The 26,699-nt window shown below is 43.2% G+C and overlaps 1 protein-coding gene across 2 annotated transcripts in view; it reads right to left on the reverse strand.

The window, feature by feature from the left end:
* Window positions 1–26,699, reverse strand: part of PACS2 (phosphofurin acidic cluster sorting protein 2) — a 131,271-nt gene that overhangs the window by 71,480 nt on the left and 33,092 nt on the right. For both annotated transcript variants that reach the window (XM_059728261.1, XM_059728260.1), the window contains exons 2-7: window positions 17,532–17,619; window positions 13,086–13,175; window positions 7,761–7,886; window positions 4,598–4,760; window positions 1,703–1,776; window positions 615–695 (exon numbers count right to left, since the gene is read on the reverse strand). In XM_059728261.1, coding sequence (XP_059584244.1) covers window positions 615–695; window positions 1,703–1,776; window positions 4,598–4,760; window positions 7,761–7,886; window positions 13,086–13,175; window positions 17,532–17,619 — 622 coding nt within the window. The remainder of the gene's footprint in view (window positions 1–614; window positions 696–1,702; window positions 1,777–4,597; window positions 4,761–7,760; window positions 7,887–13,085; window positions 13,176–17,531; window positions 17,620–26,699) is intronic.

Raw genomic sequence — 26,699 nt, forward strand, 5'->3', positions numbered from 1 at the left:
AGTTATGTTCAGGCAACATCAAAACTGCACAGGTAATGAACAATCCAAGGCAGAAGTTCTGGTTCCATGCTGAAGTAAAGGATGCCCAAACATGCAGTTAATGATAGTCTGGTACCGCCAATTATTTACCGAACAATCCAACAGCATAGGCAGATTTCTTCAATCTGGACTGAACAGGCACATTTCCATAAATGTTGGTCTCTTTTATTAACTGGGCCCATTTCCTGTCCCACGTTTGATTTGCCTGGTCCACTCTGAAACCCTCTTCTAGGAATGCAATTCAACCCTGTGCAGAGGGACCAACAAAGTCTCTGCTCCACTGAAGGTTACAAGTGAGGCTTTGTATGTACATGGGACTCATGGCTGCTTTTCACCCAAGCTCTCTCCTTTTAGAGGTAGCAAACATATGTAGAGCCAAGGTCACCCTCCCCCACAATTCCACAGTAATCTGGTGGGTTCTTGGCTCACTTCCTTTTAAGGATTCCCCACCTTGCACAAACAATTCTGATCTTGCCATTGGGCTCACTGTAGGTCTAGCTCTGTAGCTCCCTGGAAGGCATGCACATCCTGGCCAAAACCCCTTCACAGTGTTAGTAAAACTAATTTCCACCGACCCTGGTTATGGACGTCGTTCTTACTATCGATCTCCGCTGCTTCTTTGGCTTCCCCAGCTCATATTCATCATCGTCCAAATCCTGAACAGGAAAAGAAAGTCTGGTCTTTACACCTGCCTCAGGAAAACACAAGAGCTGTTTCGCACAATGCTTCCTTTATGCAGCATTTTATGCATCAGGGAGTTTAACAGTATGTGGCCATATACAGCAGGGGTGGGGAGAGTACAGATCAGACCACGTACTTGTAGGTCTTGTCAGTAGGGATTGGAAGGGCTGTAGAGGGAACATATGTAACCTTGGGTTCAGAACAGAGGGAACAAGCCAGAGACTGGGGTTGCGTTCATTCAGGAATGAGAAAGAGCTGAGTCAGAACATTCAGCCCTAGGGATGCAATATGTTACTCACCAGCCAGAGCTCAAACAGCTGGTACATGTCACTATGCGATATGCTAGTGCTTCCCCAAAACTACTCTCTTTCTTTATATTCTCAACGTTCACTTGAGACAGACTCTGGCTGCTATAATGGCAAAGAATGTCTCTAAAATAGGGAACTGGGTTTGCACGGAGCTAAGTACAGCAGCCCTGGGAGGTATAAATTCACCGCATTCATCCTAGTGATGAGAGTATGGACAGATTCATTTATACTGCTGATTTGGAATAATAATGATATAAGCTGTTAGGATGCAACTGTTTATACTCCTCGAAAGGTTCCTTCAATCCTTTCTTTTTAATACATTTACTATTTTAAATATGTTTTGAAGTTGATCAGCATTAATTACTAAGAGAAAGAAAATTTGTATAAGTTCTCTGTATTGGATACCAGTCAGGTGTTTAAAAAAAAAAAAGGTTGAACTCATAAGAGCTTCCAACAAACCACAATATGAAAAACACAGTATTGTATGTTTTGGCTTTAGCCTTGCCATTGCAGATGGCTTGTCCTTCAGAGCCAAATGGTGGGTGTTACTTTTGGATCATTTAGGTATACAGTTTAAAGTTAAGCATGGCCTCTCTATCATTGTTGAATTGAAGCCCTTCTTAAAAAAAAAAAAAAAAAAGGAATTCATTGCACAGCAACTCCTCATATAGTACCTGTCCCTGGACAGCATCATCGCTAGCTTCTTGCTCAGAGGAGAAGCTCTCATACTCTTCTTCAGAATAGTTATCTGTAAGGGAACAGCAGAAAGCCTTGTGAAATCCCCTTTAGAAAGAATGGAGCAGGAGGGCTTTAGTTCTCTGGAGTACAGAGGACAAATGTTAAGTCACACCGGTTAGCATCCTTGAAGTTAAAGAGCAGAGGTGTCTCAGGAGACAACTACTTTGCTACACTATACAGAAAAGGCCAGAACTTCCAAGAGATTGGGGAAATAATAAGTGTTCTAAGGCAGTAGTATCAAACTTGCCTGAGGCACCAGGCCAGAATCAGACCACAGGTCTCCTTACAGCCAGAGCCACCCCAGGGTGTGTGGGTTGCTGCAATGACCACTCTGGCAGCAAGGTATCTGGTGGCAGCAGCGAGTCCAGGGGCATAGCTATTGCCACTGATGGTCATGCCCAGCAAAGCCAAAGGGCCCTGGATTCTGCTGCAGGCCACACCCTGCAACTTCTGTTGGCCTGCCGGTAGCCCAGGGGGCCCGACAGAGGTTCTGCAGGCTGGATCCCACTTGTGGCCATATGTTTGACACCCCTACTCTAAGGTGACGGACAGTGCCTATAAAAGTAAAAAAAAAACGCTCATGAAGGTGAAGCTGCTAGAGATAACAGGTGGAAACAGATGTCACCTTTATGCTGCCATAAAAATTCTTAGTGGCACAAAGGCCAAGCAAACAGATGTCTCTGTGCCTTGTCACACCTCAAATGCCCAAAATTTGTGGGGTGGGAAGGAGGTAACAGTTTCTGCTGCTTTACTGAAGAAGGTGTTTATTTGGTTTATGGAGTGAGAATGTAAGCATAATGCTCTCCAGGTGCTCTGGGCAGAAGCTCCCAAGCCTTAAGGGGCCCAATCCTGTGTGCTCCAGGAATTCCCACACAGTATGGGACCACGCAACCCCTAGAAGCACCCCCCAGCTTTCCCCTCTTACAGAGATGCATCCTGGGGATTCTCCAGGGTGCATCTCTGCAAGCAGGAAGCCCTGGCTTTCCACACTTACACCTCTCATCTAGAGGTCAGAATGAAAACATTATCCTGTCGCTCAGTAGATGTCATGTGAAAGGAAGACTCATGTGTATGAAAACTAAGCTCTCCTGCACTCACTGAACATCCAGGATGTATGCTCACAAAGCTAGTTCATAGCCAATAATAACAAAAAGCAGAACATTATCTTACGTAAAATCTATAGAGGCTGTCCTATATCAATTACTGCAGAATCTTACTGTAAGCCTATTTACAAAGAGTAGCTTATTTTGTGCAGGACTAACTAAAAGTTATGCAAGTGAGCAATGACAGATGCCAGAGACTACAGATCATGCCGTGAAATCTGTACAAATGAGTAAGTACTTGTCCCCCATCCTCCTCCCTACCTTATTTAAAAAAAAGGAACTCATAAGTGGCCAATGAAAAGCAGAAATACATCTTTGTCCATTTAACTTAAATGGAGAATTTCCAGTGTACCTGCCCAAGATAATTTACCCATAACAGCGACATGGACACTAAAGAGTGACATCATTCCCTGGTAGATCTCTATTCCCTTAAGTTCTCACACACCCCCAAAACTTCGCGAAGAAGAGTCAGCACATGGTCTACCATTGTATTTGTGTACTGGTTCTTAACTGATGGGTGCACTTCCTGTTTGTACTTTGTTTCTGCAGAAAATTCCTTTATATTTTTATCAGGGGCTGGACCCAATGATCTTGCGAGGTCCTTTCCAACCCCTAACAATCTATGAATCATGTACAGCAAGCCTGCTATTGGCTTGTGGTAATATATGTTCCAAACAACATTATTAAAGAGGTGGAGAACAGGAGTCAATAGATACGACTTAGACATTGTAGCAAGCTCAGAGTGCAATGCCTCTATCATAGATGGTACCACCAGCAGACTCGCCACAATGGGATTTCTACAATTCCTTCATGATGGGGAAATGTGTATAGTGCAACAAACCAGGGAATCTAAGACCAAGGGCCTGGTCCTGTAACCCTATACTCACATTCCTGCCTCAGAATTCTCTCACCGGGTATAAATTTTAGCTATAGGACTAGCAAAAACAGGTATTGACTTGTCCAAGGAACTCATTCACTCCAGCTGGAATTTCACTCAAGTTCACATGAAAAATAACTTTCAGGGTACAGAACTATGAAAGTTCCCCCAGTTACAAAAGCCTACCAAAGCCTGTTATCCAAGTGTTCAAAATTTACATGCTTGCCTTGGGGAAAGAGATCTACTCTAGTACCACATAAGAACAGACTCAGACCAGAGGTGACCAAGGTCTCAAAAGCCTGGATAGGTGAGGATTTGCACTCTTTGTGAATATGGAAGAGCAGAAAAAAGCTGACTCTCCCAAGGTGCTCAACTTGGGCTCTCTTTTCTCTGGCCACCTGCTCTGTTAAACCTTCTCCAGGCTATACCACCATTTAAAAGAAGACTGGTCACGTTTTGTTCCTCTTTCCTTGTTGTCCTTGAAGTCTGTATTTTGGTTAGCACAAAAATACAAGAAGTTGCCCATTACTGTTTCTGCTGTGCTCACAGATCACACACAGAAGCTGGGATTCACTATAGCCAGTGCTTTACAAACAAAACCCAGCAGTCCTCATCCCAAAGACCAAGAGAGTGAAGGGCATTTAACATAACAGTAAAGGGAACAAGGTGTTGTTGGCAGGGGCATGGCAGGTCTGATCCAAGTCTTCTCTCTCATTTATATTACAAAAATACAGTTTTCCTAGGGGTCCTTCAGGGCAGGACTAAGGTAGAAGTTGGAACTGTTAGAAGGAAAAAATGGTGTAGAAGGTAGAAAGGGGCTGAATTCCAGTAGGAAGGCATACCCTCCTTACCTGTAGACTTGATTTTCTGGCTGGCCTGCATAGTGCTGTCTTCATGGTCTATGGGCTGACTGGACAGTGAGAAAATCCATATCTCTGCTACTTTGGCTGTAGCTTCCTTGATATTACTGAAAAGGCTCAGAACCTGACCTCCTTCAGTAGGGTGCTGCATAACCTAGAAGGAATGTACACACACTTGGATTAAAATCCAGCATAAAAACCAATGGAAAAAAGATGGAAAAAAATTCAAGTTTACTTTAAAAACAGAGCTGTTCTGGATTTACAAGCATGCAAGAAGACTCAAATACTGTGTTGCAAAGGACCATTGACAGAAACTCTCAGCACAGTCAAATTTCATTTGGCTATGACCTCAAGGAATGGCAGGGAAAGGAAAATTTGTTGAGGTGTGTTGGACTCCTGATAAATGTATTCTCCAATACCAAGCTTCAGTACATCACCCCTACTGTATTAACTATTAGGTTTTGGCAATCGAGTTCTCAACATGGGAATTCCCAATTAAGAAGGTATCAACATAAAATGAGCCAACTCAAGCAACCGCCAGCAGCAAACTGCTCCTGGTCAAATTATTTATTAAATTCACCAGGTGCTTTCCAAAAATGATACTCCTTGTCTTGACAGTTTAAACTCTGCAAGTAACTATGAGAAAAAACTAACTAACAAGCATGCAGGTAATAATAGCAGGTGCTAATGAGGATAAGTAGCGAGACCACAATACAAGCATGAGGCCATCTTGATGGTCCTGCTAATTGGAATGCTCTTCCCCATACTCATCCTCCTTTCATCATTTCCTTCAGCATAGTTAGATCACACCTCCCTCAGACTTCTCACCCTGTTCTTCAAGTTTTCATTCTAGGCCTCCAAAACTTCCTTATGCGCCTCCCTGGCTTGTCCCTTATCACCAGGAATCAAGGTTTTCTGTTTCCCATGGAAAAATGGAGTAAACAGAGGATTTTACCTTTTGACGGAGGCAAACGCGGATTTCTTGTTTTACCAGAGAAACCCGCGGATTTTCCAGTTTTGCAATGAGCACCCTGCAGGCTGGCAGAGTTCCAGCCTGCAGGGACCTGGGAGGGAGCAGGAAGAGGGCAGTGAGTCAAGGGGAGCCATGTGCATCTACATGCACATAGCCCCAGGCAGCCTGAGAGCAGCGCCTGCAGGTAAATAGCGGGGAGAAGCATGGGATTGAGACTCCTAGAGGGAGGGAGTTAGCTGGGCAGCGCTAGGACTGCTGCCCTCCCCCAGGACCTCTGCAGCTTGGCGGACATGACCCAGCATGGCAGGGCACTGCAGGGCCGTGCAGAGAAGCTGCTCACCGCTGGGAGTTCCCCCCTGCCCTGGCAACGCGCCTCCTGCACGCAGGGCTTCAGTGAGGGCAGCAGCACAGGGTTGCACCCCTCAAACCAGGAGGCGCATTGCTAGGGCAGCATGGAGTTCACAGTGGCAAACAGCTTCTCCACATGGCCCTGCTCTGCCCTACCGCACTGGGTTGTTCCTGCCAGGCTGTAGAGGCCCTGGGGGAGGGCAGCAGGGCAGGACCCAACACCTGCCTGCTCTGTGCACAGATCTGGGGGGCACAGATCCCCTCTGCCCCCCTCGGGAGTGTGCACTGCAGCAGGGAGCCACCCCTCCCCCCACGCAGCAGGGGGGGAGTGGGGGCAAGGGGTATGGACCTGGGTCTGTAGCCTTGGCAGCTGGGGGCCCCCTCCAGCCAGGCAGGGGGAGCAGGGCTGTAGGTGGGGGGCAAGGGGCACCAGCAAGGCTGGGGGTTTTTTGTTGTTTTTTTCCGTGTTTTTGAATATAGTCTGTTAAGTGTTCCAGTTAAGGGAGAGAAGAAAAATTTGGTCGAAACATTAGCAAGAATGTTATAGATATTTAATATTTACATTCCATCCTCTACTGGATGTTACAAAAATGAAGGGAGAAAACCTATTACATTTCAACAGAGAATGCTTATTGTTAAGATATTTGCTGACTAACCTGGTTGAGTGCTGCTCATTTTTTCCTGTAGTGGCATTTAATTTTCAGTTCTTAACAATGAACTGAATGTATTGCAGGACAAGCAGTCAGCTAAAAACGTTAGAATTCAGAATGCATTCTAGTTCAAAAACAGAAGCATCACAGGTTTGTCTGCAAGCTTAATTCTCAGAAAATAAAAGGCAGTTGCAGATTTAACTAATAAAAAATCCTTTGTTTTGAAGTCACAACAGCCTAGCATGAAAGTAGTGTTACAGAACTCATCCTAATAAGAGTTCTCTACTGGAATGATGTCTGTTGGAAGATGTCCATACTAAGGGAAGCGCAGCAGCCTTCCATTAGGCCACACTTCTAAAAGGCTATCTGCACTTAGAAGTACACAGATGCAGAGATTAATTATGATTTAAGAGTTAGCTGAAGCTCAACAGATATGCTATAAGTCTACTTCAACTACTGATGGAAGTTAAGAGCCAGATAACTGTGGTCATTTATTCTCAATGACTATTCAAGCCATATTAAAATAAAAACACCATGAAAAAAATTAAATAAAGGTCTTATGTTTGCACATATGCACAATGGTCCCTAATAGGATTTTCACATCTTTGGCTAGAATAGAGGGGCAGAATTAGGAATGCACAGGCCACCTAGCACCTCCTCCCTTTGGAAAGCTTGATTTGGTGGGCTGGATGTTTTAATCTTACTCCATACAAACAGAAAACTAGGACTGCTATTTATATCGAAGAACCATCCAAAAAGAGAAACAGGTCCATTCAGCTGAATCAAGTATACTGCAGTTTTTGCTGCTCGTGTTTGTCCATCACCACCCCTCACAATTGTAAGTTATTCAATTCTTCAGCTAAAACGTGCTTTGAATGTAAGGCAAACAATTCTGTATCTGGATAAACTAATTGGTGCTGATCTGCAGTCTTAAAGGTTATAAGGTAATAAACTAATGTTATAGGACTGTGGTTATCAAAATAAATTTAAGAGAATAGATAGTATTTAGTGCTGTATATCACTGCCCTTAACACTCTGAACTCCAACAATAATACACTTGGAGAAAAATGAAACTCCTAAAGATGACCGGTAACCTTAGGAGTGACAAGGATTTTTTGGGGTGACATCTTTTTATTGGACTAACTGCATAAGGATGAACACTTGAGTTGTGTCTGGTACATACCTCAGCCATATTAATGGAGCCCACTGCTAAAGTCTTATAGCCTAGGATGGTTCGGTTTTTGTATCGCTTCCTCCTTTGCAGCATGATCTGAAGCTTGTTGCCCTCTCGTTTCAAGAAGTGAGGATACTGCAGTGAGAACATGATATGAAAGATATTTATTACTGCTTCTTGACACTTGATCCGAGCTACTTAAGTTTTTTGCTAGTAACAGATTCATGTTAGAGATTAACTACTTCTCTAAACACTAGTGTTTTTAAAGATGTTTATAGTTAAATTAAACTTTGGTTCTAACAATAGCAGTGGCTGCTAGTCCCCTGTGCACCCTTCCCTTCCTACTGAGAATCTACCCCTGGGTTTCTTCCCTGATACTCAAACATTCTCCTTCCTTTTGCCATCCAGTCTGTCTTCACAATGCTGAGAAAGAGAATGTGCAATAACCATTAAATCTACAGACACAGCTTTCCAAGTATGTTTTTACAAGGGTTTTGTTTTCCCACGTCCTTCCTGGGTGAGGCCTACTAGCAAAATGCAAAGATCTGAATGGTTACTACAACGATTCCCTCAAGAATTGCCCTGGGTGCCTCTCCAATGCAAACATGCTTGGAAGAAACTGGTTTGCTCTGAGCAGGTATGACTGCAAAGTTCCTGCAGGATTTAAAAAAAAAAAAAAATCAGCACTGGGCTTCCTAAACTTGGGTTTTGTTTTCAGAAACCAGTGGGGACCCTGAAGTCCCTGCTGCAACATCCTGACCTTTACTTTGGACTAAGTACAGCCCATGGAAGATTCCTGCAGTAAGTTTTTGAAAGGCCGACCACACAGGAGCCAGGATAGCCCAAGAAGGTCCTAAACTCCCCATGGCTCACTGGTTGGCCAGGCAGTGCCATGCTCTCCAGCCAAAGGAGGCTTTCCATTTTCTGAAATCAGTACTCTGCCAATGACCAAATAAACTGTTTTAAAATAGTCTGTTCACATGAAATCACTTCCTTATAAAGACTGCACAAACAGGATAGTAAGGGAACATCAGCTTGCAAAGTCAAGCCCTCAGAATTGGAATCAGTCTTCCCAATGCAATCCCAAATTGGCTCCCTTATGTGTATAATACAGACTAATGACATGATGGGGTACTGTTTTCTCCACAGGAGGCTGCCTCAATGTGCCAGATAACATAAAAGAAATCAATCCTGTGTGGTGAAGAAGCCTGACTATAGGACCCAGATTCATGGGCTGCTGGAAGGTATGCAGTGAATGGAGCAGTGAATTGTGGGAAGAGAAAGGATAGCATCATGAGTAAGACAGCTGAAGGGTACTGAGAGGTACTGGATTCTTATCATGCCTCTGCCTGAGACTTCTCATGTGGTTCTGGACAAGTCACTTAAACCAGGTTTTACGGGTGGCCACTAGCTGTGTTTTTCCTTATGTTCAGGGCACGTGACTTGACTCCTGGGTGTGTGGTTTTCTGAACTGTTGGGTACTTGCAGCTGCCACTAAAGTCAAATGGGAGCTGGGCTGCGAAAACATGAAATATTCTGGAGTGCTAAGCACCCTGGGAGAGAGAGTCAGGTTCTATGCATCTCAAATTGCATACCCAGAATTAGCGGATGCTTCTGGCCTTGATCCCCATGCCTCAGTTCCTATCTATGCTACACTTGAAACCCCTTCATTCCATGCCGTGTTGTGAAAGCAAGCACACAGCACTTGAATATTTCCCCAGCATTAGCAATAACCATCAAAAAGCTTAAGATGATACTAATTCTAACTTCAGAGCAGAGCTTGAATAGGATGCAGAAGGTCACACACTAAATAAGGAGAATACTGAATAGCTGTTCATTCAGTGAACATGGTCCGTTTCATGACCTGTATGAGGCAAGGGGGCTCAGAGAAGAAATAGTATAAGGACATAACCAAAAAGACTATCATAATACAAATGCACAGGGAGGCTGAGTTTACGTTGCAGAGATAGTTCTGACTTTTCTTGATCCGAGTACCGGACCTCACAATCTTGATTCATTTTGGTTTAGTATTTTATATATGTGGGAATCTGAGGTTTATTTAAACAAAAAGGAAAGGAAAACCTACTGCAGTATGTGGTATCACTACCCCACCCTCTTTCCTAGCTTTCTGCTTATCAGCAACATTGGATCTTTTGCATCCACTACACAGATCCTACCACTTGAGCTAGCAGAATAACCGATCAACAAATTCAAGGCACCCCTCCATGACTTTTGTAAATTGACCAACACCCCATTTAAAAACAAAACAAATCAAAACATATTTATTATAATGCTTACCTACCTTGCAGAGGGGCCAGGTTGTGGGGGCTGGCAAACAGCCAGGAAGGGACTGAGCCTGAGTCTGTGCTTATTTGCTTATCTGCTCACCTTGATGCAACCTTCAAAGCATTTCACAGCACCCCTGGGTGCCTAGCACCCTGGCTGAGAATCACTGCCATACATCAGAGGTGCTCTTAGTCAGAAGCTGCATGTTGGCTAACACTCCTGAGCCTACAAATTTATCTCAACTATCTTGGTCATTAGCTTCCAAATTGCTTGGGCAAGGCCATGGTTAGGAGCTTGATGCATCTTCAAGCTATCATCCAGTTAAGAGACAGTTAGTGTCATTAAAACCGTACTGGGCCATTCCAGAAAGGCTTCCCATGCATCACTGTGTAAGAACACAAATCCTCCCTGTAATCAGAGAGAACTTGGCCTTGTCTCAGCAACAGGTTCTCAATGTATTACACTTGCTAGCTTCTCCAATTCCATTTCCTTAAAGTTTAGAGTGTCAAGGGCAGTTCTGTCACCTTGGCTCAGGCTCCAATCCCAGTCACTCCAATGGGAGTGGACCCTGATGGGTTGTAGAACAGAGATGTCCATGCACAGCCTGGCCTGTACTCTGAGGGGCTATGTTACAAAACATCCACAAGATGATCTGGGGGTACCTGTTGCAAGAAAGCTCAGGTCCAAAGAAGAAGATAGTTGCGAGTACTCTTACTGCAAGTTATGGTCATGTTAAATGCAGTTCTCTGTTCCAAGGGCATGGATTAATGCAGAATGAAGGGAAACTGAACCCTAATTCCTACCACCAGGAAACTGAAAGTCCCAGAAAACCACATGCCTGTCCAGATCCATCAAGAATATTTATTGTTGGTGTCACATGGTAGGAGAGAGAGAGAGAGAGTGTGGCCTCACCCTGAGTCATAGCCTTTCCTCAGGAGATCTTGGCTTACTGCCAAGACTTTAGTCCTCTACACCTACCCAATACATTTGGAAGAAAGGAACTCTTGCTAACAGAGTTGCTACTTCCAATCACATTGCAATGAAAGCTTATTTAGAAGCTAGACTAAGTCTCTAACCCACCTTATGTGGCTGAGTTCAGGACAGGGAAAAATCTAGAATCTCCATTTATTTCCTTATCCCAGTTTGACTGGAAAGCCATCAAGTTTCTCTCATGCAACTACTTATAGTACCACTATCATGGTCATCCATCCAATAGTCCATACTTGAAACTTTTAACTGATTTTGGAATAAATATGGGCCATATTTGATTTCCGGGCCCCACTGGATTAAGACCTTTTTCTTTACCATGTGAAACAATTCACAGACTTCCAAAACATTCACGTGTCCCCTAAATGTGAATACCCCAGATGCCTGCAACACAGGAGTCTCATTAAGCAGAGCAAGTGCAGAGGTTCCCTGCACTGGGATTGCTGTGGCTCTCCCTGGGAAGGTTCAGCACATGCTGCTATTAGAACAAGGGCCTAGGAATTTCTCTACCCCAGGAAGCCAGGATTTGTTCAGTCTTAGCAAAAACACAGGAGCTAATATTGATTTGCCATAGCCATGTGCATCTACAAGTGCTGAATCAGGATCCTATTTTAGTACTTCTAATAAGGCAATGCATCTTGCCAAACAGCATGGTGGCCAAGCTAATGTTTCCCCATTAATGGGAAAGACAGGAGCTTCATTTTTGTAAGCAAACACACTTAATTTGTGGGTTGTGGTAAAAGCTGCCAAGAGATGCTGAAATAAAATCACAGGATCCCACTTACATGTGCCTACTACAATTGTTATTTTCCTGAACATCCAAGACCATTCAGAAGCTACTTCTGTTCTTGACTGCACAAGCATAAAAATTCTTCTCAGCTACCTCTCCTTTTATTCAGTATGGAGACTAATATCTGTGCAAGGTAGGAGACTTGGTTCCTGGTTAGGGCTATATGCACCACAGTCAGTGGAAGAGCTGAAATGGACTTCATGGTCTCCTGCTGGCTCCTAGCCAAGAGGCTTCACTTCCACACAAGATGTTCCTGGTCAGCGAGAAACACTTCTTACTGCCAAGGGTGCCTCAGCAGTAGGTAAGGTACAGACAAGATCCCTCATACCTAGTAGAAGATGAGATTAAATAAGCGTGGAAAAGCACGTGGGAATGAGGCCACTATGGTCAAACTAGACGGGCGTTCTTGGTGAAGGTTTTGCCAATATGCCTCTTTCTTCTGTGCTCTTTGTTCCCCACCACTTCTAGCCTTGTTCTGCCATCAACCCCCTTTCAGTTCATTCAGGTTAAGTGGTTTCTTCCTTTTTCCTTCTGCATTACCTGGATGCCAGCAAGGAGGGCAGAAAGAAAAGCACAGAAACACCTTCTGGCGTTGTCCTAGTTCCTAGACTAAATTCTCCCCCTAATCAGCAACCAGGAGAACCAATGACAAGAAAAGTCCTTTAAGTCCTGTATAAACTGCAATGCCCAAAGCATGACAACATGCAGGATTGCTAGAGGGACTAATACTGCTGAGTCGAAAGACTGCTCTGGGCACTTTCAGGATGAAGCACACTTACTGAAGAAGAAACAGTCCGAGTCTTTAACTGCTAGCCTTTCAACAAGTTCCACTGGACATACACATGCTGTTTTTCAAAAGCTTATAAATTTGCCTGTGTCTCTGTAGATTTCCACCAAAATGGCAAAAAAAAACACTGCTCCAACCCTGTGGCTACCCCCATCAACTTTCATAGCTTTGCTCTAAAACATGGAGGTGCCAGTGTTTCAAAAACAACTATTTTGCCAACCTAGCACTTGGAAGTTGCTGGATCATTTATAATATGAAACTTCCCCAAAACATTCAAGCTAAGGCAGAATTCCAGCACAGAACATGTCAGTCCAAATGGCTGAGACAGCAGCTATAATGAAAAGCATTAGGGTAACCATTAGGGTGTCTGCTAGAACAACCTATAGTTGTTTCAGAAGAGGATTTAGATTGTTCACAGAGACTTTAAAGGCAACAAAGCTTTCTAAAATGAGTGCAACTGCCTTGAGGTTTAAATCTCCATTACCTGTAGTGAAAAAGTTAGTGCAAGTTCCGTTTCCACGTGTCCACTCGGGGGCAGCACAATTTCATGAGACCGGAGTATTCGTTTAGAACCCTACATAGAAAGAGAAAATCCATCAAATGAAATTCTGGGCATCGGTTTGATCCTGCTCCCTTCACCTTCTCAGGACTCTAGTGTCCAATGCTTTGTAACTTGGGACATAGTGAATCGCCAAAGTTGGGAGAGACCACAAAAGGGAGATCCTCCCCCCACCCTGCCATTCCCAATGAAAATTTGTTCTTGGCAGGCAGTAGTTCTCCAAACAGAACATGGGCAGAGAGTTCACAGGAGCTCTATGCTGAGCTGCAAACAGCTTGCTGGAGTGGAGCCGACCCTCTGTGCATGGATGTATGCCTATTCAAACACTCATAATAGGAGGCAGGAATAGAGGAGCAGAGTGCAGAGGATGTCAGCTTGATCTTCTGCTGAGCCTTCAGAAGTGGAATTGCCCAGAGGGGCCATTGTCCAGAAGCAAAAAGAGTTACAGCAGGGTGTCTCTTCACTTAAGAGAAGAGCCTGATATTGTTGTTTGGAGACCCAAGAAACAAATGCCCATTGGTTCTGTCCAAAGAAATCTATCTTATCTAGTTTAACATCAGGAAACCATACAGCTTTAGGCAAGGTAGACATGCATATAGACTGCTTTAATTTCCCTTTTCTATATACTTTGGTTTGGGTAGACTGTTTTGTTACTATGTACTCCTGGGCAGTCTCCAGGAAAGGAAATTCTACAAGGCCCCTAAATACTTCAGATCTCTTGGGTAAGAACATTTGATACCAGACACAGTAGCTCAGGGAAAACTCTAAAAGTGGGACAATGGCAGCAAATGGCAACTCTGGGAGAGTGGAACTCAGCAGACACAAATACCAGGTAAGGGGCAGAGATGCAGTTATCCCAGCAACTATGACAAACTCTCAAGACTGACTTTGGCCAGTCAATGCAGGAGTCCTTAACAGTGACAAGGCTGTTTTAATGACGCTTCAACACAATGGGTGCCTGTAGACACGCTAGGAGGTTGCTCCAACGTGCTGTAATTACAGCACATCAGAGCAAACTCAATTAGTCAAGTCCACTGGAATGTGCTAATTAGCATGCTGCAGCCAGTCTCCACATCTCATGTATCAGTATCCCCACGCTTCAAAATAGCAGGAGGGGTACTTTAACTAAAGCTCATCGAATGACCTTTAGTTAACGCTTCCCTGCCACCATTTTGAAGCACAGGGATGCTGACACACAAGACGCTGCATCACTTAAATTAGAGTGGTTCTTGGAGCCATGCTAATTAAAGCATCCCCCCCCCGCCCCGCCCCGCCCCAGGCATGTGTAAAAATGTGCAGTGGCTCTGTAATGAAGGACCAACAGATGCACTCACAAAAGGCAAAGCTCCCTCAGACCCTTTGGAAGGGCCTGTGATATATTTAACACCTTATCTCTAATATAAAAAGCTGGGCAAGCCATTTGACTGAGAGTAAACGCACCCAGCAATGAAATTTGACCAACCTCAAAAAACAACTGAGAGGAACTTGAGCTCATGCATATCAAGTGACCCGTCCAAAAGCCTTGTCAGCACCATATTAATATCCCAAGGTACAAGGGGGCTTTTAATAGGGAAGGATTGAAACGTACTTAAACTATTGATGGAGGAACTGCCCAGATACTGCCCCACCTTTAGCCTATTACATGGCATAATGAACCTGGGTGGGGAAATCAGGTAACAGTACAAGGAATACACAAAGTCAGCTTGTGAGCTATAGCTCTAGGCCTCTACAGGTGACCTTGTGACATTAGGAGATATGCAAGGTCAAAGTCAAGAGAAGATTGGGAAAGGATTGTCCAATGGCTAAGACTTGGGAGACCACTTCTCCATCATAAGTTTCCTTTGTGACCCTAAGCAAATTACACTAATTTGCCTTCAGCCCTTGCTTCTACTGGTTACAATGGTGATATTAGCACTTTCTTAACAAGATTAATTAATTAGAAATAGGGAGGTAATCAAGCCGCAGCAATTGGGGGGGGCCAGGAGGAAGGTGGTCATAACCAGAACAAGACTGACTTAAAACCATCTTCATTGCAGTAAACCAGTTTCACATACTTAATTTCCCTGGGACCTGTGCCCTTCCAACCTAAAATGTGGTATACACATAAGGGTGTATACATAGTGTTTCTAAGTGGCAATAATCTGAGAGAGTAAACAGTATAAAGAACCAAATCTTAGTGAGGCTAGGAAACTCAAATGGTCTGACCATGCATATCATATTTGCACATCTTCTGGAGTTCCTTTATATGGCCCTGGAAGCCATCTCCACAAGCCACAACTCCCTCCTTGTGTGAAAAGGCTCAGTAATCCCTTGGCTCCAAGGGCTAAGAAGAGCACAAAGCATTTTGCCCCTGTACTCCAGAGAGACCTAATACAGACTTCAAGACTTCTTCCATCTAGTGTTACAGGGGTGTAGGTTGTAGCCGTGTTGGTCTAAGGGCATAGGCAGACAAGGTTCTTTGGGTGAATCTGATATCTTTTATTAGACCAACTTGAATAGTTGGAAAAAATTTTCTTAAGAAGCTTTCAGGTTTAAAAACCCTTCGTCAGGCTGAGGAAGCATCTGCAGTTGGTGTGTACCATCCAGGAAGAGCACACACCAACTGCAGATGCTTCCTCAGCCTGAGTAAGGGTTTTTAAACCCAAAAGCTTCCTAAGAAATGTTTTTCCAACTATTTAAGTTGGTCTAATAAAAGATACCAGATTCACCCAAAGAACCTTGTCCACATAGTGTCTGAACTCTCTATAGCTCCTCAACCACCAGATTCCATTAAGCTCTAGCAAGAGTGCACATGGGGAGATGGTAGCTGAGAAATACCCAAGAAGCAACTTCCTATCCCTCCTTATGATGTTCTCAATTCCTTTTGCTATCGTTCACTGGAGGAGCAGTTAAGATTAGATGGATATTTTTATTTATAGTGGTTATTTTGATTTTCTAGATTGGTCTCTTTTTCCCTACAAAGCCAACTTATTGTGAGGGAACCAATTTCCCAGGGTTCCAGCAACTAGACTTTCCCATTCTGGAAGGGCACAAGAAACTAAGAGCAGCGCTAAGTGCTGGTACCCCAAAATCCGTGTTAACAAGACCAGCTGTGTGACTGCATAAGAGGAGGGGGCAAAATTCTAATTAAAAAAAAAAAAATCTCTCTTTGGTCCACTGGAGATAACTTGTTGGTCTCAACATAGACAGATATAGCAGTTTCGAACTATTCTCAAAATGACTATTTGTTGAATACTTATTTGTGTACATGAATTTTCCAGGTCTTTTTGTAAAAGTCGTTGCAGACATTTCAATTTCTAAGCTAAAATCTTTGTCTTATATCCTGACTGCTAAGTTCACCACAGGGTTTTTGGCTGAACCAGCTGCTTTCTCCCATTTCGGCTCTCGGCTAACAAAGTTCTATCCCTGGGAATTTCCTCTGTTTTTAAGCAATGTCTAGGTATTGTTCAGTGACACGAATGTCTGTAAGCGGAGCTGACAAGTAATTCAAGAACAGACCACACTGCTTTTTAGTCCGTCTCCTGCCTACAGGCAAAAGTGATGCATTCTTATCATCTTAGGTTCAGAACTGATGGGTATATTTACACACTAAAAAGGTACATGTACATACAAGTCCATACAGTTGAAAACACGTACATATGCTATTTAAATCGAGGAAGGAACATGCTTTTGTATTTTTTGTAACAGTAGCTATATGAACTCCTTTGAAGCTTGTGAAAAATATTTTGCTAGATGACTATTTTACTAGTACGATTAATTTAAGCAGATCTTGGTCCAAGTATAATTCTGCTTTGAGCAGGGGGCTGTACTAGATTATCTTGTGATGTCCACTCCAGCCTTACTTTCCTACCATCCAGAGGAACAATAAGATGAAAAGCAGAAAGGAAGTCTTTCAGAAGCAAATAGAACATTTTAGATTCCCATCTACCTGAAGCCAAGAAGAACTAGGCTCTTAGGGAATAAATTCCACCCTGACACAAGAGGCTACTTGTCACAGAACAACAGGCTTGGTTTCAGTGAATTTGGGGGAAAAAGAGAATTTATAACCAAAAACTCAGTTTTGCAAAATAAAACTACCTTTGTCTTCAACAAAAGGACTAAACTCAAGACATCCCACTCCGCAAAGACATGCATAATTGCTGAGACAATAACATTACAGAAAGCTGGGGGGAAAAAATGCCAAGACTTTAACATGTGTAGGTAGCCATGAGTTTCTGACACCACATACTGCAATTGCAAAAATGCTGCAATAGCAACACGTGGCTAAGGGAATGAAGTTCATCCTAACATGGTTATTTCCTGACAATTTAGCACTTGACATTTTTAGCAGGGTTCCATTTTGCTCTCAGAACTAATTAAATACAAAGTTACCTGCATTTTAACTGCAATGACCACAGGTATGAGCTCTTTATCCAATTCCTTTAAGACTACCAGTTTCTTTAAAGTCAGGCTGCACAACCTGCAAATGAAAACAGAAAAGAAGCAGCTATGAGTTATGGCTCCAAAAAGGAATGGCTATAAAAAGCTTAACACCCTCCAGGTGTTTCAATAGTTGGGGAAGGAATCTCTTAATTTTGTGCATCTCACACAGGAAAAAAAAAAAAAAAGAACACTAAGAACATGAGCCATGTTACAAGGCAGGAATGAATACAACAAATACTTTAGGCCAAACCACTAAAAGCCTCCAGCGTGGCACATGTTCTGACGGAATGCAATTCCAGTAGTGAGATGGGGAAGCTGAGGCTACGAATGTTACCTTTACGTGACCTGCAACGTTTTTCACATTCACCAGATTTCTTAAGTTTGAGACACTTGGCTCATAAAAGACCAACTTTTCTCCCCAATTTTAAACACATCATGCAAGACCTTCCCTTCCCCCCAGAGAAAATCCTGGGAGGGATTTAAGTTCTGCCCTCTGGCCCCTGCCAATTGAGTGCAAGCATATGCAAGTAGATCACACTCTTTAACTTAGGGGTGTACTTGGCAGCTGTGTTGGTCTGAGACAAGAAGACATATGAAAAACTAGAACTCTTGGTTCTAAAATTATACTTTTTATTAGACCAACTGGGAAATCACAAGAAAACTGTCCTTTTCTGCAAGCTTTCAGGATCAAAGTCCCTTTGTCAGGCTCTGGGAAAAGTATAGATGATACAAGATGGTAAAAAGTCCCCGTAGGTAGGAAATGAACTTCATTTTTGCACAGAGGGAGCTGAAGAATGGAAGGCTGTCTCTCTGGGTTCATGACAGTGTCTTTGTGAGCTGTGCTGAGTATCTCTTTGATGTGTAGATCAGGTAGAATTCCTTCCCTGGAGGTGTCAGATGGCAGGCAGGGAGGTAAAAAAAAAAAAAAAAATCTTTCTTGTTGTTCTGCAATGAAGTTTAAAATTCAAAGACCAACTGGAAAACGGCAAGAAAACTGTCTTTTATGCAAGTTTTCGGGATCAAAGCCCTTTGTCGGGCTCTGGGAAAAGTGTAGATGATACAAGATGGTAAAAAGTCCCCATAGGTAGGAAATACACTTCATTTTTGCACAGAGGGAGCTGAAGATGGACGGCTGTCCCTCTGGGTCCATGAGAGTGTCTTTGCGAACTGTCTTCTAAGAGATGCTCAACACAGCTCACAAAGACACTCTCATGGACCCAGAGGGACAGCCGTCCATCTTCAGCTCCCTCTGTGCAAAAATGAAGTTCATTTCCTACCTATGGGGACTTTTTACCATCTTGTATCATCTATACTTTTCCCAGAGCCTGACGAAGGGACTTTGATCCCAAAGCTTGCAAAAAAGGCCAATTTTCTTGAAATTTCCCAGTTGGTCTAATAAGAGGTATCATTTTGGAACCAAGAGTTCTAGTTTTTCGTATGGACTCTAACTTCAGCATCTCCTACATTGCTTTCTTTAAAGCTGCCTTCCAGCACAGAGATCAAGGGAGAAGGGAGGGCTTGGGGGGAAGCTTCAAAGAAGGTACAGTTCACATTATAAGCGGGGGTGTCACTATTTCACAGTGACACTTGGCTCACATGAGGTGTTGAGACCCAGAGTCTATACCTAGAAGGCAAGTTTCAAGGAGAACTAAGACAGAATAAAAATTTTTCATATTCAGGAAGAACTTAGACCATGTTCTACAATTGTTGGAATTTCTTTTTTTAAGACTCCATACCTTATCTTTAAAGTGAACCAGCTCTTTCCAAAAAAAATGGTTCTTCCAAAATATGGCACTATGGCATCTGAACCAGTCTCTAGGCCCCAAGCTGCACCCCTTAGCTTACGTCTCTGTATCTACTGGCTGCTCCACACACCACAGCCAGCTCCAACCACTTCAGACTGTCATTCAAGGTACCCCAGAAACATTAATGGTGTGGACTTAACTTTTTGCTGATAAATACATAACTTAGCAGGGTCTTGACTCTGACTGATGCCTTTACTTGTGCTACAAATCCTGAGTGGTCACGGTAACCACAGCCACACAAACTGTTCAGGAAGGACCAAATCTCCCCGTCTCCAAAATTCACCAAGAACAAACCTGGTTTTGCTCCACACAATGAAAGATTTGAACATGACTGACTCTCACACCAGCCAAGAGTAGTATAAGCAGGGGGCAGACAGCAGAGGAGGTAGATGCCACTGTGTGCAAGCACTTGGGGGGAGGACAGCAAGAAGCAGGGGTCAGCCCACTTGATCCCTGCTGCCTGCCGAACCACCACCTGCCCCCCTGCTGCAGTGGTGTGTGGGTGTGAACAGATATTAGACCCCCTCTCCCCCCTCCCCCCCCCCAAAAAAATTAAATTCTAGACATGGAAAATTATAACAAATTTCCTCTTATGTTCAGAGTCATCATGGATTCAGACAAATGCAACAAGTGCTCTCATGCAACAAGATGAAAATCAAGAAATAAATCCATCCCCGTCTCAGCCTGAGGGAAGGAAGAGAGACCTCTTTTTCCCCTCTATGTAGGCCAAAAGGAACGGGGAACATCAAGCACACATTCTGCTACCCCACAGCACAACTCTGGAAGAAGGCAGTTGTGATACCATTTGTTTTCGTTGCAATGCTGTTGCTGGAGGACAATTGCATCCCAGCTTGCCAAAAATCTACAGAGCCTTAGCTGGTCAGGTGATGAGGGCAGAGGTATAACACGACTGGCATTGTCTTTGCTGACAGACAAAAACAAAAGGCCTTTTCTGTCTGTCCCCCCAAAGCTCGAGAAGGGGAAAAGGTATGTAAAGCAACGATTGTGCTTTTTCCACACAGAAGAATACAAGAAGGGGCGTTCTGTTCTACTCTGGACATTCCTTCAATTCATCATTTATAAGCTTTGATCAAACCCAGGCAGCACTGCTGCTTGAGAAAGCCTCTTTTACAGTGATCAGGGAAACAAAAGCAGTTAAAAAGACATAGGGTACATCTGCTTTCTTTATCCATCATAGCTGGACAACTGGTACTAAAAGGCACTTCACACAAACAACAATGAAATGTTGATATCCTCTGCCCCAGAAGGACAGTTTAAAAACCCAGTGAATCTTTTGCATAATCAACATTTTTATTGTTTCAGGTCTAACTTCATCTAGCTTTGTAGTCTGTTACCTTGCAAATTATAGCAAACCTCAGAACAAGAGAGGAAGAGACTACAGTTTACAGAAGTACTCATTTACAGAATTTATTCTGGGCTTACATTGATCCACAGTAGCTCAGAGTGGTGCAGCATGTTAACAGCAGATATTCACTGGTTAAAAAGGAAAGGGGCACATGTGTTCAATGCATACACATTACAGCATGAACATGGCATTCACAAATGAAGCATTATTTGCCCCACTCCTTTGTGTTCCTGCCCAGGTCTTGAAGGGTCAAGGCCTATTAAGCGTCTTTATTAAATGAAAGAGATGTGGAAGCAATGAGCATGTTAATATTTGGGAGTGATAGTTAAGAAAAGCCAGAACAGAAGGAAAGGGACCCAGAGAGAGAAATACTCAGGAGGACAGAAACAGGATTCAGCTTGGAAATGTGTATTCAATAGACTTGGGGAGAATCACATAACAAAAAATACCCAAAAAGGAAAGAAGCAAATGGACTCAATGCTGAAGGAGCTGAGAAGTGATGGACATGAGCAGCCCAAATAAGCTGCATCACAAAGCTGCATTTGAACAGCAGAATATTCTTATCATATTTGTTTTAGCATCCATCTGGATTTGTGTATGCAAATGCATAATTTATTCAGAGCACAGGTTGGTCGAAGCAACACATTTAACATGCACAGACACCAGGAAATGCAAGAGTTAAGATGCTAGCAATGGCTACAAACTTCATACAACAGAGGGTGAGCAATGCTGAACTACCACAGCTGCTGAACCCTCACTTCTGTATTGATGTCCCAGCCACACACCTAGTGCTGCACTTAGAGGCAGGCGACCAGGTTGTAGCCCTATTGGTCTAGAGGCAAAAGGAATCAGGAATCACTTAAAAGGTGGACTTTTGATTACTCTGACTCATCCAGTTTAGCTTCACAGTTAGGATGGGGAGTAAACTTTTAGTAGTAGGGAACTCATCATGTTTGCTTCTCTCAAAGTAATTAACCCTAACAGGTACTACCCATAAGGAGCACAGACAGGTACCAAAGGACTGTCTTAATTTTAAGGCAGAAGCTAGGGCTTCTCTTACAATTGTGTACCAGATTTCTACAAACAGGAAGAATAGGAGGCTCCTTCCTGGATTCTGTACCAATTAAACTACTATAGAACAACCCACGTCCATTGAAAATAAAGAGCCAAATCATTTTACTGTAAAGATGCATCAAGAGTTCTGACACTTATTAACAGAAAACCTGGACTTTACCTATTCCCTTCAGTCCCTCCCAACGTAAGTGAAGAAGGCACCCTACACTAAAAGACTCTCACAATGCATGCCCTAACAGCAAACCATCAGTCACATGCTAGGAAGATTTCAGCAACCAAGACCTAAATAAACCAACCATTAATGCCACCAAATAAGGCCACAAATTGTTTACTGCTATGATAATTTTTGCATTTGCTCATTAGGGTATAAAGAGCAGATAAACAGAGCTCTCAAAAGAAGGAGACCAACTCATTGAATTAAGTGTCTGTTGCTCCATGGGAGGCACAGTAATTGCACTGAGACACCACTCACACAGTAAAGAGCTTCAAACTGACAGGAAGGAAAAAATTAAAAATTAAAGACCTGTGTTTTAATTAAACCTCATGAAAGTCAAGAGCATGGATGGAAGAACAAGCAGCTAGATCAGGTGAACCAAGCTTGAGACTGGGACTGAATCAGACTCTTCCTGAGTGAGAGAAACAGGATCCCCTGTCCTGGCATCCAAGATTTAGCGTGAGCCCTGAAAGCCTAGAAGTGTGTGCTGGAAGCAATAAATTGCAGCATAGGGAAGCGATCATGCTGAGACTCTGCATGCAAAGCAAGCGGTTAGTATTTTAAACAGTTTCACAGCTGCAGCTCTGCTTTTGCCACTCAGGCCTCGGACAAACAACATGTGATGCCAATGCCAGTTTAAGTAGCCACCAAGAAACTACGTAAACCCCTACACACTATGCCAACTTCATACAATCTGGTGTAGAATTACCCCCCAGAAAGAAATGGGGGCAAAACTCCAATTTTAGTGTAAGTGGTAGTATTGGAGTGATGTTATATTCATTATTGTCCAGGAATTATGTGAGGCAAGAATTCTTGGGTGATATCTAACCGGATTGACTGCATGGCTGGGATAAGGGTGCAAGGCATTCTTCATCAGGGCTTCTAGATCTCACCCCAAAAAAATCCTTGCCTCTTGCATCAGTGTGTCATCTGCCTATTACTCCGTGATAAGCTGCAGTTTGCTCAAAGCAAGACAGCTTATTACTTGCCTCCCTACCACCCCAAGTTAATGTGTTGTAATAGCCACCTACAGCATGCACCTATCTTGGGATAACGACACTCCCATCTACCCTGGATCCTGGTGTACAAAACCAATATAAAATGACACGGGTGTCTTCAATAGTCTCTGCCTGATAATTACATACTAGTAGCTTAGAAACCCACCCCCCCCCCCCCCCCAGCCAGATACCCATTTTGATCATTAGCTAGCAGCTGTATCCTAAAAAAGAAGGAGCTATTCATCGATTGTAAGGTAATTTACACTGAACTTTGCAAACATTTTCCTTCCAGTCAACTTCCCCCCCACCCCTCAAAACTTGCATCTCTCTCTCAGATAAGATTTTGTTTGAGCAAAATATTGAGCCATTAAATGACAACGGAAAGTTCATTTTCTCCCATTACAAAACATTGTTTTTCCAACTGGCCAAGAGTTAAGAGTAATATTTATACAAGGGATGTGTCAATGAAACAATGAACAGCATTCCACTACAGAACCTGACCAAGTTACCAAGGTTTAAAAAAAGTCAAACTGTTCTCCTGTGCTTTTTTAACATGCATCCACAATGACTGACACATGCACGTGCTGCAGTATTTAACTCACTAATCCACTCTGTGGATTTGCACTGAACTGATACCCCACCATGCTTTAAGTAATTGAAAATATTGAGAAAGGAAAGAAGTGGAGATGAATAATCATACTGATCATATCAAAGTCTCATTCTGACCCAGGTAGTTCCAAGTGATTCCTACCTTCTCCATTCACTGCTCATGTGAATTCTTTGCATTTCAAAACCTTTTGTGCTGGGATTGTCAGCTATCAGTGCCATTTTCAAATAGGCTTGTGGGGGCCATTACAGGTTAGGAGGACTTGATACAACAGATAGAAAACAATTGATTTTTCTGATGTGCTGGACCCATGATTTAGGCAATTTACTAGATTTATAATCTGAGTACAGATATACAATGGGACTACTAAAATTTCCTTTGGAAAGTGCTCTGAGAATGGCAGACAAAAAACATTAAAAAAAGAAAGCAGCTTTGGTCATTCAAAGGCTCATAGTTCCAGAGTAGGCAAAACAAGATCATACATACTTCCTCAATGAGGACTTTATCCATGACAAACTCCAAGTTTCAATTCTCAACCTACTGCAAGCCTATTCAAGCATAACTTGCCATCCTTTCAAGCAAGGTAGTATATTTCTTGTGGTCCTTGAATTCAAAAATAGATGGTGATAACAGAAAGTGTTTCTGATCTTACAGCAAGGACTAGGATCCTGAGGTTTTATGGTGGTTAAGTCCAAAGAAGATGTTTCAGCTAAGAGAACCTCCCACCACCTTTTAAACCAGGGCATCTCAGCCTGGAGCATCCCTTGCCCATTTGGCTATCAAAAACTGCCTTTCTGAACATGTCAGCCTATAAAAAGTACTAGCCTACCCTGCTACTGCTTGGCTTTTTGAGTCCGTTGCAAAAGATCTCTCTAAACTTCGGGCAGAGCAGAATAAATGCAAGTGAGTCAAGATAAAGTATGTTTTTTAGTGGGAAGATCATTTGAAATTCAGGATAAGGTTAATTTGCCTCCACATTGTTTTGTCTAAAATAGGACTGTATGTGCCTTTGGAGTCTGTAGTAGGTATACGTGTATGAACTGAAGTGTCAGACTTGAAAAGTGATTCGGTGTTAAAACTCGTGAGCCGAGAGGATCAAATCTCACACCCAGAGTGGAAAGATCCAGGTCAATATTCTAGCATGCTTGGAATTCTGCTACCACTGCCCAGCAGCTTTAAATCAAGTAAACTAATATTCAGAAGACCTTAAACCAAAGAGCTCCAAAACGGACAGAATTTACAGCTTACACATTCCATGGGCATGTCTCTCCAGTGTTCCACAAGGAAAGGTCACACACAGTAATAGCCTTATTAATACATTGGGATTTAGCCTAGAAGGGTCTGGAAACAGTCACCATTGAAAACGAAGCCTTAGTTCTGCCCACTTCTTTGCACTTGTTGTACAATACAAACATCTAATCACATGGATTTTCTCATACAAGTTTACAGGCCCCTTCAAAAGATTTATAGAGTGCACTGAGATTTTAAGTATGCCACAAGTTCAAAGAAAAACAGTTTCTTCGAAACAGAATGGCTTAGGTTTCCAGACAGGGGATTAGACCCATTTTACAGACAAACTGCGGTAAATACAAATTTAGAAGATCTTGCCTGATACGGTTTTGAAGAACTTGCCTAACACCAAATCTGCTGCATTTCTCTGTGCAACCCAGAGTTCTGCTCAGCCTCTTCACTTTACCCATAAAACCTCTCTTCTGAATCTCAAAACTAAAGCTCCTGTGCATATGGACACCAAAGCATGGCCAAACCAAAAAGGGTCTCCAAGATCTGAGCTTTTAAAAAGTCCACCACCAAAACTAATTTAATAGCACTGAAGTCTGCAAAACAACCCAAGCTCATCTGACTGCAGATTTCACTGAGGCTTAAGTTCTTCAGGCTGCATATTCCAAGTTACACAGAGGACTGTCTACATCCAGCTTAAGCAGCGGTGTGAAAAGTACCAGCAAAAAGATGCACAAGCTACTGGGTTCCAGAACCCAATGGGCAAAGTGTTCATTCTACTAGAGAGAACAGGGGCAATGCCCTCCGGCCTCTAGATTTTAAAGTATTACCATTACCTCAGTTTTTATACAACACTTTTCAACTGCTGATTTGAAAGCATTATGAGCACCCCGCGCCCCTAATTCTGCAAAAGGGGAAACAAAGGCACAGAAGAGAAGAGTTCTGTCTAATGCCACTGAGGAAGAACCAGTGGCAGAGCCAGAAAAGGAAAGAACCTGCATCTTGAGTCCTACTTAAATTTTACTAGGCAGTACTGCCTTCTTCATAACATTTAAAACCTTACAGCAAGGGAAACTTTAATTGGAGATGTTAACCATCACCAACATTATGCACTGGAGGAGGGTGAGCCTAGGACTCTGGCTGCTGAAGGCAAGGTCACGCTTGGCTAGCAGAAAAAGGGAAGGAAGGCAGGGCCAAAATGGGACAATTCAATGGCAGGGCCAAGATGGGATGCATGGGAACCAGCCAGCTGCTTACCACAGTGTCTTCTAAAGAGAGAGAATGGTTATTCTTGACAGCACCCCAACCACAAGCCACCTACTTGGGACAGAAAACAGAAGGCGACAAGGACAGGGGCAAGTAAGTGATACAAAAGTGGGGCAAAAACCTCTTAAATAGGTTCTGTGGCTGGAGCAAGAATATCCCAACTCCCCTCACTTTCCTCAAGCCCCCTTATTCCCCTGCCAGGCCTTCTTCATGCAGCCTGCCTCCTCATCACCAGTCTTTCACCTCCTTCCACCCTGGACAAGGGCATTACCACAACAAACCAGTGACAGGGATGTGCCATTTCTAGCATTCCACAAAAAGATATTCCAAAAAGCCTCCTGCTGCTAGCAACTGACAATAAGCTGCCAAAAGCTGTTAGATTAGAGCACCTCTGGAAGTTAGCTGGTTAATGGAAGCAGCAGACAAAGCCTGCCTGGTCCACAGGGACCATTAGGCTCCAACAGCTGGCTGATCTGTCAACAGCAAGCTGCAAGTGATGCAACACTAGTAATTCTTTGGTTTAGCCTGAACCAAGATTTTCACTCAAC

This window comes from Alligator mississippiensis, chromosome 5 (genome assembly GCF_030867095.1).
Source record: "Alligator mississippiensis isolate rAllMis1 chromosome 5, rAllMis1, whole genome shotgun sequence".
NCBI lineage: Eukaryota > Metazoa > Chordata > Crocodylia > Alligatoridae > Alligator > Alligator mississippiensis.